The 15,096-nt window shown below is 61.3% G+C and overlaps 1 protein-coding gene across 3 annotated transcripts; it reads right to left on the reverse strand.

Annotated features, from left to right (window-relative positions):
• Window positions 1-8,073: 8,073 nt before the first annotated feature.
• CHRAC1 (chromatin accessibility complex subunit 1) lies at window positions 8,074-13,916 on the reverse strand. 3 transcript variants are annotated; one of them, XR_009865775.1, is made up of 4 exons: window positions 13,688-13,916; window positions 12,934-13,060; window positions 12,350-12,867; window positions 8,074-8,089 (listed from the first exon to the last, which is right to left on the reverse strand). XR_009865775.1 is itself a non-coding variant. In XM_062189437.1 (3 exons), exons 1-3 carry the CDS (start codon window positions 13,829-13,831, stop codon window positions 12,761-12,763), a joined length of 378 nt encoding a protein of 125 aa, XP_062045421.1. In that variant the 5' UTR covers window positions 13,832-13,916; the 3' UTR covers window positions 12,176-12,760. The 3 variants fall into 3 exon arrangements, 2 of the variants coding, with proteins under 2 accessions (XP_062045421.1, XP_062045422.1); XM_062189437.1 differs by lacking the exon at window positions 8,074-8,089 and having other exon boundaries at window positions 12,176-12,867; XM_062189438.1 differs by lacking the exon at window positions 8,074-8,089 and having other exon boundaries at window positions 12,789-12,867; window positions 12,938-13,060.
• Between the last annotated feature and the right edge of the window lie 1,180 nt (window positions 13,917-15,096).

Consider the following 15,096-nt stretch of genomic DNA (forward strand, 5'->3'; position numbering starts at 1 on the left):
GAAGAAGAAGAAGAGACAATATACCGAGAGTCTAATCATAAGATTTGTCCTACGGGACTGTGACGTTTGTTTTCCAAAGTTTCTGAAGAATACGGGTCTGTGGTGATAAATACAGTACAATCCTCCCCCACTGTTCTTCTGTCTGTGACCTAAGAGAGAATATATATCTGGTTTGCAGTATTAATGTGCTAGGTAGATGCTGTCCCCACTCACTGTGCGGCACATCGGGACACCCGGCCAGCTCCCGTGGCCCTCCGTGCTGGTGTGCAATCCGCGTGACCGCCACCCGCTGCCCCACGGCCGGGCCCCAGACGCTGGGTCGCCGGTCTGGAAAGTGCGCCCGTGGGCAGTGTCCCAGGGTGACAGCAGGCAGCGTGCGCGTGCTGAGTGGGCTGCTCGTCCGTGTACAATGTTAGTAAGAACGCAATCCGTGTTCCACGTGGAAAGTCCGGGAGGAGCCGGGCCTCCCCTCAGCTCCTCCCGCCCAGCCCTGGCCACAGTTACCTCTGGCCCGAGCGCTGTGCGTGCGTCTGTGTGCAGGTGGGGGTCTCAGTGCCGGCATAGTCTCTCCTCTATCTTTTCCCCTCTGGGGCTCTACGCCAGAAGCCTCTGCCCTAAGAGCTGCAGGCAGCCTCTGCTGTTGATTGGCGGGCGGCGGGGACCCACTCTGGCTCAGATTACCAGGCGCGCTCAAGCTAAGGGGCCGCGTCTCGCGGTGGTTCTTGGCACATGCAGGTTCCGGGCCGAGGCGCCTGAGCTGGGGACTGTGGGGGAGGCAGGGCTTGGGCCCAATCCGTGCGGCGATGGTCGGGGAGTTCTGGGCGCAGGGGGCCCTGGGCGCTGGGGAGGGCGTAGTCTGTTAGCCCTGCGCCCGCTCTGTGAAACTCCGAGTGGTGACACCTTGAGTGGACCGCTGGCCTGAATGCCAACGGCTGCGGCTCCCGTCTCTCAGGTTCCTCACTGCCAGCCTCCCGCCCGGCGTGCGCAGCCCCTGCCCACCCCACCGCCTGGGGCCGTCCCACCCTACTGCTAAGTAAGGTGTGCCTTGCTCCCAGCAGCCTGAATGTAGGACTCGGGTTCGTTGTCGAGGAAAACTGGGCCTCAGTGCGTCCCCTTAGAGGAGGCCTCCCCGCACGACCCCCGTCCCGCGTGGTGAGGTCCGCGCTTTCCCGAGAAGGGGCGTGCCGGGCCTGGGGCAGCCCTGCGGCAGTGTGTGGCCGGCCCCGCCCGCCCTCCTGACCCCTGTGCCCTGGGAGGCTGCCCTGCCCGGCTGCCCGGCGTTCGGTGTTACTTTGTCGTGTTGCTTTTCTTGCTGTTCAGTGTGAATGTTGCTATTTATTTCCCCCTCTGCCCTGGTTCCTATGGCCAGCGTGGCTGTGCGCGCATGTGGTGCCCGATGGATATGCGAGCGGCCATCTTCCCCAGCTTTTGTAGTTGTTAAGTCCCGGGTGCCGGGGACTTCTGTTTGCGAGCCACAGGTCTAGTCTTTCTGGATGAGTTGCTTTTCGTAGTCCTGCGCAATGTGATTTCACACTGGCCTGCGAGGTGACTCGGATGTGATTTTTGCAAAGCAGTTTTGCAGTCAGATTCTATATTTGATACGATGTTAGGGTGGCCCGCAGGCAGGCTCGCGTCCAGAGGGGCCGCGGCGGGCGGCTGCGGCCTGTGGAAGGGTGGTCTTTGTGGGCGTGCTCCCCACGCCAGAGGCAGCTCTGGGAGGGACAGCTTGGGGCTGCCTGAGCCGGAGAGCCGCCGACCCCAGGGGCCCGGAGAAGCCATGCAAACCCCGCCCGTGACCTCTGTGTGACTGCCCTTGCGCTCGTGGGGAAAGGAATGTACGCCGCCGCGTGGTGTGGCGGCTCGAGGCCCTGCGGCACAGACACGCCGCACACGTGGCCTCCTCACGGGGCTGGCCGTGTCGCACGCGTTGCCAACTCTTTTCTCTAAGGAAGATTTCAACTCAGAATAATTGCACTGATTTTTTTTGGGGAGGGGGGCAACTTGTTTCTGTTGTGTCCGACCGGCACGTGCGTGCTCGTGGATGCTCGTGAGTGGGTTCGTGGTGCTGGGTGCGACAGGTGGCCCCGCCGCGTTCTCAGTGCCGCGTGGGCTTGGGTCTGCTGCTCGCCTCAACTCGTCCTCTTGTTCTGGAAGGAACTTTCCCATCTCCTGACAGCAGGGCATGCTCCCCCTCCCCCCAAGCACTTTGCCCTCGATCCACCCAGGCTGTGGCGGCGGCATGGCCGGGGGAAGTGGCGGCGAGGTCACCGCTGTGTCAAAGCCATCGCTGGTGGCTGCGGCTCGGGAGTCGCCTGAGTGTCCACGCGGGGCCTCGCGTGGGCTTCTCCGGTTGTGTTCTGCAGTTTACGGTCTCGAGTGAATGTATCGGCCTCGCCAGGCCACTGAGGAAGGTGGCGTCTAAATACCTTTTAGTTTAAAAATTACAAAAACAAAAGCAAACCAAGCGCAGATAAAAGCTACCTCTGAACTCCCCAGTGGATTCCCGTGTGCTCTTAGGCGTAGCTGTCTACACTGAAAGTAGCCAGAGTGTTCCCTGACCACACGGAGGGGTAACATCTGTCTGCCACTTCTGGCTCGAAAGCCCAGTGCTACACCGTGGCCAGGGGCGGCCCCAGCCCGCGTCGGCCCGGCTGGCGGCAGAGGCGCCGCGCTAAGACCCGGCTTTGCCCCGTCCCTCCAGGAAGGCACTTACTTAGGAGTGGGTTAAAGTGTCCCCCTTGCTCTCTCCGCCCCCTGTTCTACACGCTGTAAAATCCCCACGGTGCTCCACGCCGACCCTCACAGATCACAGAAGCCAGAGCAGGCAAATGGACCTTCTCACCTTGGGACGTGAGCTACCGCACGCGACTTGAAACATGCTGAGGGTTGAAGGCAAGGCGCTCTGTTCCAGGCCAAGGCCCCCCGCTGGAGAGGAGGCAGGGTCCCCACCGGCAGGGGCCGGCACGGGGGTGCCCCCTGCGTGCTTTCCGCCCTCCCCAAGGCTGGCGTCTGCTACCGATGCTGCCTCCAGTGGCTGCGGTTTGCCCTTGGGACATCCCTAACCCCGGTCTTGGGCAGTCACTCTATTTAGCGCTGGTTCCCGTCAGTGCTTCCCGGATCTAGGGATCGAAGGCATCTTTGGCCACCCGTCTGGGTGCGCTGCCTGGGTCGCCTGCTCGCGTGCCGGGGCTCTGCCGGGGCTCCAGCCAGAGCCAGCGCAGAGGTGCCCCGGTTCAGCAGCAATGGCCTCTGCCACTGGCTCCCAGTTGGGCGGGTCACCCTGTGCACCCCGCCCCGCCCCGGGGGGCGCTGGAGGAGGCTCTACCACCCCCCCACCCCCACCCCACCCCACCCCACCCCCGTGCTCTGGGAGCCGGGCAGGACCATCTCCTGGTCCTTTCTGCACCTACCAGGTCCCTGAGCCCACCGCAGCTCCCAGGATCCCACTGTGGGGAGAGGGGACCCGGGCCTCTGGAGGCTGTGTGCACAGCTGGAGGTGTGGGTGAGGGTCCCCATCGGAGCAGCCTCGGTGCCTTTATGGTGGGCGTGGTCAGTGAGTCCTTCCAGCCCCCACACTGGGACCCAGCCAAAGCTGGCAGTGCTCAGCAGAGTGCTGTCGCCCATGGGGCGGGCGGAGTGGGTTTTATAAAGCAACTGGCGTTGTGTCTGCAGAGTGTGTGAGGGGCTGCTTGGGAAGCCGCCGCCTCGGCTCCTTGGGGTGGACGGCCACACGCTCAGTCTCCGGCTCTCCCCTGGCCAGGGGCTGAGCCCTGTCTTGGCCGGTGGTCTGGTTCACTGGCTTGAAGTGGGGAAGTCACCCCGTGTGTGTGTCTGAGAGAGCGTCTCCCTCGCGAGCCGCTGCAGAGGGCACAGACCCCCGGGCCAGGGCGCCGGGAGGCGAGTCCTGAGCTGATGGTGGGGGTGTGTGCAAGCTGTGACTTGAGGCTTCCTAACTAGAGGCGAGCAGGTTCTTGTGTCCAAACCATCTAAGGGGGTGCCGATGACGTGTGCGCCAGAGCGGTACCAGGGAGAATGTAGGGTCTCGGTCCAGAGTGCGGTACCAGGGAGAATGTAGGGTCTCGGTCCAGACTTTTCTGCAGCCCGCTCACCTGACACATCCCAAGGGGCTCCACCCGTAGTCTTAGCGACTTTTCTAGTTTTATTTTATTTTTATAAAATAATTGAAAAAGAACCAAAAATGAATTCAGATGTCCCCCAGGTGGGCCTCGCCCCTCGACTTGCCCCCCAGGAATGAGAACGCGCTGCGGCTGCAGGTGCCTGGCGCCGGGTGGACCCCACACAGTGCTGCCGGGACTGGGCGGCCCCTGTAAAGCTGTGTGCTTCGGCCTCTGCTTTCCCCTTGCTGTGTGGACTGTGCGATTCACCCTAACGTCGCAGCACCGCGAACACAGCGCCGGGGCTCCCTGCCATCGTCCTTCCTGTGCTGCTGTCCGTGCGTCCTCAGGATGTCCCGTGCTTGCATGATGCTCCGTGGTGACGCCACTTGAAATTAAGCCTTAATCAGATGTTCATGTCGTGCGTTTCAGAGGATGCAAAAAAAAAAAAAAAAAAAAAAAAGACCTGGCGGAGTGAGCCGCAGGAGGAGGTACAAAGGGAAGCGCTCAGTGATCCGCCTCCCTCCCCCCTTCTCTCTCTCCCCTTCTCCCCCTTTCTCTCCCCCTCCCCCTCTCTCCCCCTCCCTCTCCCTCTCTCTCCCACTCCCCCCTTCTCAACCTCTCTTCCTCTCCCCTTCTCAGCCTCCCTCCCTCTCTCTGTTCTGGCTTAGCTGTTGCCATTGCTTGGAGAAAATGGACCATTGCAGTTTCTGCGGCAGTCAGCCCAAAAGGCGCGTTCTGGAGGTCCTGAGCCGTGTCCCGGGGGTCGTGCGCGCTCGCTTCTCTCTCTGCAGCCCAGGGCTTTCCCGGAGGAGGTGCCGGTGGGGGGTGTGGGGCTCGGCGGCGCCTGCCCTCACTTGTGTGCGGGACCCGCGTGGATTCTCGTTTTTCTAAAAGTATCTTAAATTTAGACATAAAGCAGAGGGGACCCAGCTTCCTGTACAATGTGGATCTACCTCAGTTCACAGTTGGGTGCTATTTACTACGTCTGTCAAATTCAATTGGAAAAAGTAACCAAACAGCGGGATACAACTCCACATGAAACTTGAAATCATAATTTCCGTTTATTTAATACTATTTTTATTTATTTTGTGCCTTTTATGTTGTACCCTCATGCATTAAACAAACCAGTATGAAATCAGCTGTTTCACAGTGCAGTGGGGAGCAGAGCCACGGCGGTGCAGGCTGCCAGCTCGTCCCGCCGCCCCTGGCCGAGAGCAGATGTGTCACTTTGCAGGTAGTGAATTCCGACCTCTATTCTATGCATAGTTTCTAGCTACCACTTCCCTCTCTGTGCCAATGAAGGGGCGGCCACGAACGCACCCCGAGTCCTCGCGTCCCTCGTCCTCTGGCGTGTTTTGTGAGTCGGCTTTACGAACAGCGGGCGGACCTCGGTTGTTCTCTGTCTCTGCTGACCCACCTGGGCCGGGGCTTGGGCGGGGGCTGGGGCCAGGGGCAGGGTGGGGCGGGGCGGGGCCAGGCCAGGGATGGACGGCTTCCCGTGCTTTTCTATTGGCAGTTTCCAGTTGCAGACTTTTCCTACTATGGCGACCTTTTTTTACGTAATTCTTTGGAGGTAACACAATATTTTGGAGTCTTAAGAATTTGATTTTATACCAAGAAATAAAAATTAGGGATCTTTCCTGTAGTCTAGTTTTACTATTTTAAGGGGAGGGATCTCTGAGTTTTTCAAGAGAACAACATTCCTTAGGGCATCACTCTGGAAGCTGATTCGGAAAGCTTTTTGCTGCAGGATCTCAAAAAAAAAAAAAAAAAAAGAAATGATTCTAATGAAATGTTTTTAATTTTTTACCTTCCACCAGGTTGATACTTAAGCTATATTTTGTAAAGAGTAGTCATCCGTTAGTATGCTGCACTGAGGATCAGCGTGGTTGCACTTTCTCAGTCATAGCACGAGCCCTGCCATTGGCTGGCCAGCGAGCGTCCCGTTCCCCTGAGGGCACTCTGGGGAGCGAGGCAATTTACTGGTACCTCAAGACAAAGAACCTGAATATGCTGCATTTTGTTTCTTTAGCTTCTCCATGTAGCATTTTGTTTTGCTCTATTATTGTGTTGACTATGAATGCTTTGTGGACCCCGATAGACTGTGCAAAGAGTTTGAAGTGACCGCTGGCGTCCTTGCTGGCACCTTGCCGCCCTGAGTTGGAATAGTTCACTCCCACTCCCCCAGGGGAAGACGCGGCCCCAGGCAGGCCCGCCCTCGCTGCTGCTTCCCCGGCTTCCGGGAGGCCCCTCCTTCCCAGCTCGGTTCCCAGCCGTGGCCCCAACTGTGCCCCACGCAGACCTCACCACGCAGGCTCCCGGCCCCGGGGGCGTGGTCTCCATGGACGAGATAAGCTGGTGAAGAAGGCTCCACCCACGACCCTGAGCATCTGTTGTCGTGTTTCAGCTTCGCTGGGTCCTTTCGAGTTTGTTTTTACAGCTTCCTAGGTTGAGTAGTTTGCACTATTTTTGCAATAAATTCATGGGAACCCTAACAGTTACGTGTTCTGTTTCTTACCGTGTGTATATAAACTAACCCCAAGGTTTGGCATCGTGTTTCACCTCTTACACACCCCTAACATGCACAGAATGCTGTAAACCTGATCAAATATGATGTGAATGATATTTTATAAAGTTATTTTGTATGGTGTCAACTTTGTTTTGCCTCATAGTATGTCAGCAAAAAAATAATAAAATAAAATTCCTCTTATTTGCAGTTTCTCGGTGTGTCTGGGCACGGCCTCCTGGGGTGCGCGGGGGCGGTGTTAGCACAGACAGACGTCCCCCGAGGAGCGCCTGCGGCTCCAGCGGCACTGCCCTCGGAGCCCTGGGGCCCTCACCCTGCCTGGCTGTCGCTGACTTCCGGCTAGGCTGAGGACAGTGGATGGCGGTGATGCTGGCAAAGAAAGGGCCGGATGAGGGAACCCAGAACATGGCTGAGGGTCACCGGGGGGGACGCTGTTGCTAACAAAGGTTAGGGTGCGGGGCCAGCACTGTGGCGGGGCTGCTGAAACCAGCGCCATCCCATTTGAGCACCATTTCAAGTCCCGGCTGCTCCACTTCTGATCCAGCTCCCTGCTGTGGCCTGGGACAGCAGTGGAGGACAGCCCGAGTGCTTGGGCCCCTGCACCCGCGTGGGAGACCTGGATGAAGCTCCTGGCTCCCGCCTGGCCCAGCTCTGGCTGTTGCAGCCATCTGGGAAGTGAACCAGCAGATGGAAGATTTCTGTTTCTCTCCCCCTCCCCCTGTCACTCTTTCAAAATTAATTAAAAAGAGGCGAGCAATCCTCCATCCTCTGGTTCTCCCTGGATGGCCACAAAGGCTGGGACTGGAACAGGCGGAAGCCAGGCGTCACGAGCTCTGTCCTGGTCTCCCACGAGAGTGCAGGGCCCGTGAACATGTGAGGGTGAGGGTCAGCAAGAGGCTGAACCGGAAGTGGAGCAGCCAGGGCTTGCACCTGCTGCCTGATGGGACCCTGGCATTGCGAGTAGAGGTTTTAACCACTGAGCCACAACCCTGGTCCTTATTTTCTGATTTTTAAGAAAGTGTATCTAGAAAATTCAGGTAACTATAAATGTGAACATTTTAAACTGCCTGTAAACACTAATAGGTAATTATCAGCATTTTGGTCTATTTGTTCCACATTTTAAAATACATTAAGATAGGCCGGCGCTGTAGCTCAACAGGCTAATCCTCCGCGTTGCGGCGCCAGCACACCGGGTTCTAGTCCCGGTCGGGGCGCTGAATTCTGTCCCGGTTGCCCCTCTTCCAGGCCAGCTCTCTGCTGTGGCCAGGGAGTGCAGTGGAGGATGGCCCAAGTGCTTGGGCCCTGTACCCCATGGGAGACCAGGAGAAGCACCTGGTTCCTGCCATCGGAACAGCGCGGTGCGCCGGCCGCGGCTGCCATTGGAGGGTGAACCAATGGCAAAAGAAGACCTTTCTCTCTGTGTCTCTCTCACTGTCCACTCCGCCTGTCAAAAAAATAAAAGTAAATAAATAAATAAAATAAATAAAGAATTAATACATTAAGATGTAGTTCTTAAAGAACCATATACCTTTTTTTAAAAAACAGATTTGGCTGGCGCCGCGGCTCAATGGGCTAATCCTCTGCCTTGTGGCGCCGGCACACCGGGTTCTAGTCCCGGTCGGGGCGCCGGATTCTGTCCCAGTTGCCCCTCTTCCAGGCCAGCTCTCTGCTGTGGCCCGGGAGTGCAGTGGAGGATGGCCCAAGTGCTTGGGCCCTGCACCCCATGGGAGACCAGGAAAAACACCTGGCTCCTGCCTTCAGATCAGCGTGGTGCGCTGGTCGCAGCGTGCCGGCCGCGGCGGCCATTGGAGGGTGAACCAACGGTAAAGGAAGACCTTTCTCTCTGTCTCTCTCTCTCTCACTGTCCACTCTCAAAAAATAAAAAATAAAGACCATATAGTCTACTTAAAAAATAAATAAAAATTTAAAAAAGATTTATTTTATTTATTTGAAAGAGTTACAGAGAGAGGTAGAGACAGAGAGGTCTTCCATCCGCTGGTTCACTCCCCAACTGGTCGCAAGGGCCGGAGCTGTGCCGATCCAAAGGCAGGAGCCAGGAGCTCCTTCCAGGTCTCCCACATGGGTACAGACATGGGTGCAGGGGCCCAAGGTCTTGGGCCATCTTCTGCTTTCCCAGGCCATAGCAGAGAGCTGGATCAAAGAGGAGCAGCCAGGGCTAGAACCGGTGCCCATATGGGATGCCAGCACTGCAGGCCAGGGCTTTAACCTGCTGTGCCACAGCGCCGGCCCCAGAACCATATACCATTAAAAAAAAAAAAAAAGTATTTATTTGTAAAGGCAGAGCGTGGAATGGAGGGAGGGAAGGAGCAGACAGGCAAATCTCCTGTCTGCTGGTTCACTCCCCAAATGGCTGCAATGGCCAAGTCTGGGCCAGGCCAAAACCAGGAACCTGGAATTTTATCTGGGTCTCCCAGATGGGAGCAGGGGCCCGAGCACGTGGGCCACCTTCTGCCTTCCTAGGCACATTAGCAGGGAGCTGGATGGGAAGTGGAGTAGCCACCCATGTGAGATGCCAGTGTTGCAGGCAGAGGCTTAACCCATGGTGCCACCATGCACCCCTCCACCCCCAGGTCGCCCTAACTGCTGTACCTGACGCCCACTCCATAGACCCCTGTACTTCTTTCATACCCCAAACCACAGAGCCATTTTGTGGCCGCCACCCTCGAACATGCGGTCAAAACGAGAATGCTCGGGGTAGGGGACTCCCCAGCAATCCACTTCCTCCATCTCCTGTCGCCTAGGAAAGACCCCGGTGCTGGTGCCGCGTGTTACAGCAGTGGGGAAAGGATTCCAGGCACGGCAGCGCCCGGCAGGGGCGGCGTCCCCACAGGGCAGGCAGGTCGCAGGACAGGGCGACAACAGGGCCACAGGCCTTGAGAATGCACACTGCACGGGCCAGTGGCGTCTGATCGGAACACGAGCCCGTTTCTGTCACTTCCTAGCTGTCTCTCGGACGAGCTCCTTAATCTGAGCTTCCGCCCGTATTTGTAAACTGGTTATTTCAAGGTGGGAGAATCTGATGAACACACAGTGCACACAGCGCACACAGCGCTGCCCGGGGTCAGCTAGTTTCTTCTTTTCATTTTACGGGAAAGGCAATGAGACGAGCTCTCCCGCCTGCTGGCTCACTCCCCAAACGCCACAGCAGCGGGGGCCGGGGTCAGGCACATTCCAGGTGCCCCACGTGGGGGACACGGCCACCACCTCGGCTCCCAGGGATCAGAAGCCCTCCAGGACGGGCCAGCGTCTCGGCTGCTCACCGCGCAGGCACAGGAGGAAGCTGACAGCGGACAGAGGAACCAAGAACACGCCCTCAACAGCCAGATGCGCAGCGCGCGTGGTGGGTTCAGGGCGCTTCAGCTGGCCAGGGCTTCCCTGGGGTTTGCTCAGAGAGCACCCCGCTGCTGTGGGGACAGAATGGGGGTCCCAGCCCGGGGCCCCAGAATGAATCTTTGTGGCTGACCAGGGCCACAGGGAAGAGTGTGACCCACGACAGGCAGAACGCTTCGTGCTGTCACGGACGTGAACCGGCCACGACCTGCGTGCTGACCACTGGAATTCAGAGAGGCAGAGCCCCCGCTGTAGAGGGGCCGCGGTGGCACAACCGCCGTGCAGAACGGCACACCGTCCTGTCACCGAGCGGGCGCCCCAGTCCTAAGGAGCTCACCCAGTGAGCCGGAAACCTTGCTCAGAGCCCAGAATCAGCAGGATGGCAAACACGTGGCCCGCGCTGTGGTGCTGCCGCGGGCGTCCAGCTCCCTGCGAACGGCCTGGGTAGCAGCAGCAGGTGGCCAAGACGGGCCCTGCCTTTGCACTGGCCAGCACTGACCAGCCCTGGCCGTTACCGCCGTCTGGGGAAGAGGACTCGCTGCTCCCTGCCCCTCCCCCTCTGCCATGCTGCCTTTCAAGTCAATCAACCTTAGGAAGCTAAATCTAAGCAGGGTACCCCCCACGCACAGGGGAGCAGAGAGGGACCTCAGGTGCTTCAAGAAGATGGGTGGGGTGCACAGACCGCAGGGCAGGGGCCAGGTCCAGTCCCATCTGCATATGGCACATCAACTAAGAACTTCATCTCTTTTTTTAAAGATTTATTTATTTACTCATTTGAAAGTTAGTTACACAGAGAGAAAAGGAGAGGCAGAGAGAGAGAGAAAGAGGTGTCTTCCAACTGCTGGTTCACTCCCCAGATGGCTGCAACAGCTGGAGCTGTGCGGAGCCAAAGCCAGGAGCCAGCAGCTTCCTCCAGGTCTCCCACCTGGGTGCAGGAGCCCAAGGACCTGGGCCATCTTCCACTGCTTTCCCAGGCCATAGCAGAGAGCTGGATCAGAAGTGGAGCAGCCAGGACTCGAACTGGTGCCCACATGGGATGCTGGCACCGCAGGCGGCGGCTTCCCTGCTACGCCACAGCGCCGGTCCCTAAGAACTTCACTCTTCAATGCTTGCAGAAAATCAAGCATGCTTCCATGACGCAGCAAGTCTCACAACATCAACTCTGTGAAGTCTGGGAGGTGGAGCCACACAGCCCGTCGGCCGCCGGCCACAAAGCCACTCGGGCTGGCGGCCATCGGGCCCTGAGGATGAAGGGGCTGCCCTCCGTGCCGGTGGCGGCAGAACACAGCCACACGCCCACACACGGTCTTAAAGTGCAGGAGAGGAGCGCAAGCAGCTGATTCCCGGGAGTTGGGGGGCGGGGGGCAGCGCCCACAGCACAGGGAGGTTGAGGGTGACGGAAGTGTTCGGTCATCGACCAGTTACAGAACTGCACGTCTGTCAACGCTCACAGACCTGACGCTAAAAAGGACGATTTGCACTAGATGTTAATTAGAACTTTAGAAATTAGAGTTGGGGGGGGGGGGCCTGGCTTCATCTGCTGGTTCACCCAATTGGCCGCAACGGCCAGAGCTGGGCTGATGAAGCCAGGAGCTTCTTCTGGGTCTCCCACGTGGGTGCAGGGGCCCAAGCACTTGGGCCATCTTCTACTGCTTTCCCAGGCCACAGAAGAGAGCTGGACTGGAAGTGGAGCAGCCGGGACTGGAACCCATGCCCATATGGGATGCTGGTGCTGCAGGCGGCGGCTTTGCCCTCTATGCCACAGTGCCAGCCCCCCAACCTATGGACTTTTATTCCCAGAGAAAAATTCCAAGTGAAATTACGAAATCAAATACAGAAATCAGTCCTGGGTGTTGTAAGCTCCTGGCTCCACACGGCCTTGCCGCGCGTGTCTGTGCTCTGCTCTGAGTCAGCCCTGCACGGCGGTTCTCACGGCCTGGAACCCATCAGCCCGCTGTTCCCACGCAGGGTCGGGGCTGGCTGCCGCCTTTCAGCATCTTCTGAGCGCGAGTTCCGTGGCGGCACCATGGTGCGGTGGGTGGAACCTGCCTGTGGAGCCGGCATCCCACACGGCCACCGGTTCAGGTCCTGACTGCTCCACTTCTGATCCAGCTCCCTGCTATGGCCTGGGAGAGCAGTGGAGACGGCCCAAGTGCCTGGGCCCTGCACCCAGGTGGGAGACCCCGCAGAAGCTCCTGGCTTCGCGTCGGCCGTTCAGGGAGTGACCCGCAGATGGGAGCTCCGCCTCCCTGTCCGTGACTCTACCTCGCAGATGAACAGATATTTTTCTGAAGAACTTAGAATGTTTTTGTCTTTTAAGCTTCTCTGGGAGGGAGCAAGCGAGCGCTCCCACCTGTGGATCCACGGAGTCCCGGGGCGCCCGTCTACACTGCCGGATCCTCGGGGGCTAAGCACAGCTCAGAGAGACCGGCTCCAACAGTATTCCAGACACACTTCACTGTGAAAATACGGACCGGTCTTTAATAGAAAACGCAAACACGGTGCTTTACAATAAAAAAATAGCATCTGGACAAACAGCCAAGCAAAACGGACCGGCGCTGAGCCTGCACCTGGCAGCGCGGGAACGCGCAGGGCGAGCCGGGAACTGGGCCCCGGGCTCAGGGCTTGGGGCAGCTCAGTGCCCCGGGCTCAGGGTTCCGGGCTCCGGGCCCCGGGCTCAGGGCTCAGGGCTCCGGGCTCCGGGCCCCGGGCTCAGGGCTCCGGGTTCTGGGTTCTAGGCTCCGGGCCCCGAGCTCCCGGCAGCTCAGGGCGCCGCCTCGTCGCCGCCGCCGCCCTCCTCCGCCTCCTCGCCCCGCCGCTCCGCCAGCATCCTCAGGTACTTGCTCGCCAAGATCTTCCGCGGTAATATGTCTGAGACGGGACAGAGCTGGGTCAGCGGCGCCCGCGCCCCCGCGCCCGCCCCTCCCGGGCCGGTACCTGCGAGGAACTGCAGCGCGTCCGAGCGCTCCGCGGTGCTCGCCAGGTCGCTGTAGGTCAGCGCCCGCCGCTCGGGCCCGCCGCCCTGGCTGTAGGAGCAGGCGGCCAGGTACTGCACGAAGAGCTCCTGGCGACAGGACAAGCGCTGAGCCCGTGCGGCACCGGCCTCCGCCCGGCCCGTCCGCGGCCCCCAGCACCGCCGCCCACGCAACCCGGCGGAACGGCGCGGGGGCGGGGCAGAGCCGCGCGAGGGACGCCGGGAGGGACGCGGTGGGCGGGGCCCCCGCAGAGGACGGCGGGAGTGACGCGCTTGGGCGGGACCTGCGCAAGGGACGGCAGAAGGGACGCGCAGTGGGCGGGGCGGGACCCGCGCGAGGCACGGCGGGAGTGACGCGCGTGGGGCGGGACAGGAGCTGCGCAGGGAACGCCGGGAGGGACGCGGTGGGAGGGGCGGGGCCCGCGCGAGGCACGGTGGGAGGCACGCGCAGGGGGCGGGGCGGGACCTGCGCAAAGGACGGCGGGAGGGGCGCGGTGGGCGGGGCGGGACCCGCGCAGGGGCTGGCGGGAGGGACGCGTGGGACGGCGGGAGGGACGCGGGGGTGGGCGCGGGCAGTACGGCGCGCATGCGCCTGCCGACAGCAGCCGGCGGCGTGCGGGCCGAGGGCCCCGGGCAGCGCCGCGGGCCGGGTTCCGCGGCGCGGTGGTTAAGGGCGGCCCCGCGCCCGCCCTCACTCCGCGTCCTCGCCCGCCTCACCGTGGCCTTGGCCGTGAGCACCAGCGCCTCCTGGTTGATGCTGGACACCTCGGGGGAGCTCTTCATGATGACTCGGATGCGGGACAGCGGCAGCGAGACCAGCCGCTCTCCGCACTTATCCTTGCCCACGGGCACCTCTGCCATCTTCCGGCGGCCCCACTGCGAGCAGCTGCCGGGCCAGTCGGTCGGCGCGGGCTCCCGCGGCCCACTGCCCCGTGGGAGTTGTAGTGTCGCGGAGGTGCGCGCGCAGGGCAGGAGCGCGGCCCCTCCGCGGGCGAACTACAAGCCCCGTGATGCCCCGCGCGCCTGCGCCTGCGCTGTCCCCGGGGGGCGGGCGCGGGAATGGGCTGCCGGCGGGCGAACAGCCTGCAGGGCGTGGCAGGAAGGAAGGCGGCCGGCGAGCGAGCGAAGGCACTGGTCGTGCCGCCCCGGGGAGGGTTCGCCTCGAGTGAGCTCGCGAGCGCCGTCGGGGCGCCCGGGGGGGACTTTGAGGCGTCCCGAGGGGCCGGGCTCGGGTCTGAGGCGGAGCCCGTGGGTGCGGGGCGGGGAGGGGGCCCCCGGCCGGCAGGGCCTCGGGCGCCGGGGTCGGGAATGGTGGGGTCCGGGCCTCGCGGGAAGGTGGCGCCAGCCGGACTGGGCGAGGAAGGGGGCGGGCGCGCCGCGGGTGACGGGAGTCGGGGGTCGCGGGAAGTGGCCTGGGGCGCGTTTTCCCGAGGACGGCAGCGCTGCCGGGGCCTGGTGCGGGCCGGCTCCGGCGTCTGCCCCGTCGTCACTCTGCCCCTGGACCCCTGGGCACAGGGTTTGCTGAGTGTCACTGCTCAGAGCTGGCCTGGGGACCCCGCCTGGGGAGAGAGCTGTCAGGAGGCTGAGGGGCCACCTGGGGCCACAGTGGCCGGCAGGTGCGGGGGCGCGGGCATCCCCGGCGGCGCCCTCCGCTCGCCCTCCCGTGCCTGCCTGCTTGCTTCCTGGTTCTGTCTGTCCTTTGGCGAGCGGGTGGTCTCGGGCGGAGCAGAGCCGAGTGCGCACGTGGTCCTCCCCTGTGCGACCGCGGGCCCTGGCCCACAGAGCCGAGCGCAAGGCACAGCCAGGGAGCCGCCCAGCTCTCGTCCAGTGGGGCGTGCCGTGAGGGTCTGGTGGGAGAGGGACAGGGAAGGGAGACCTGGCATGGGAGAAGGCTGGCGTGGCGCGCTTGCCGACCCCACAGCCGGAGGGAGGAGCACACGTTTGAGGACCCAAGCAGCCCTGTGGCTGGCCAGGCAGCTGGGTGAGAAGTGTGGCCCTCGGGCTGAAGGCGGAGGGGAGGCCGGAGGCCGGGGAGCAGGTGTGGTTCCCAAGGCCACCCTGGCACCGGGTGCGACTGTCGTGTGGACTTATTTTCTAAGCCTTCAGGGGCTTCAGGCTTTCTGGGT

The sequence above is a fragment of the Lepus europaeus genome, chromosome 4 (genome assembly GCF_033115175.1).
Source record: "Lepus europaeus isolate LE1 chromosome 4, mLepTim1.pri, whole genome shotgun sequence".
NCBI lineage: Eukaryota > Metazoa > Chordata > Mammalia > Lagomorpha > Leporidae > Lepus > Lepus europaeus.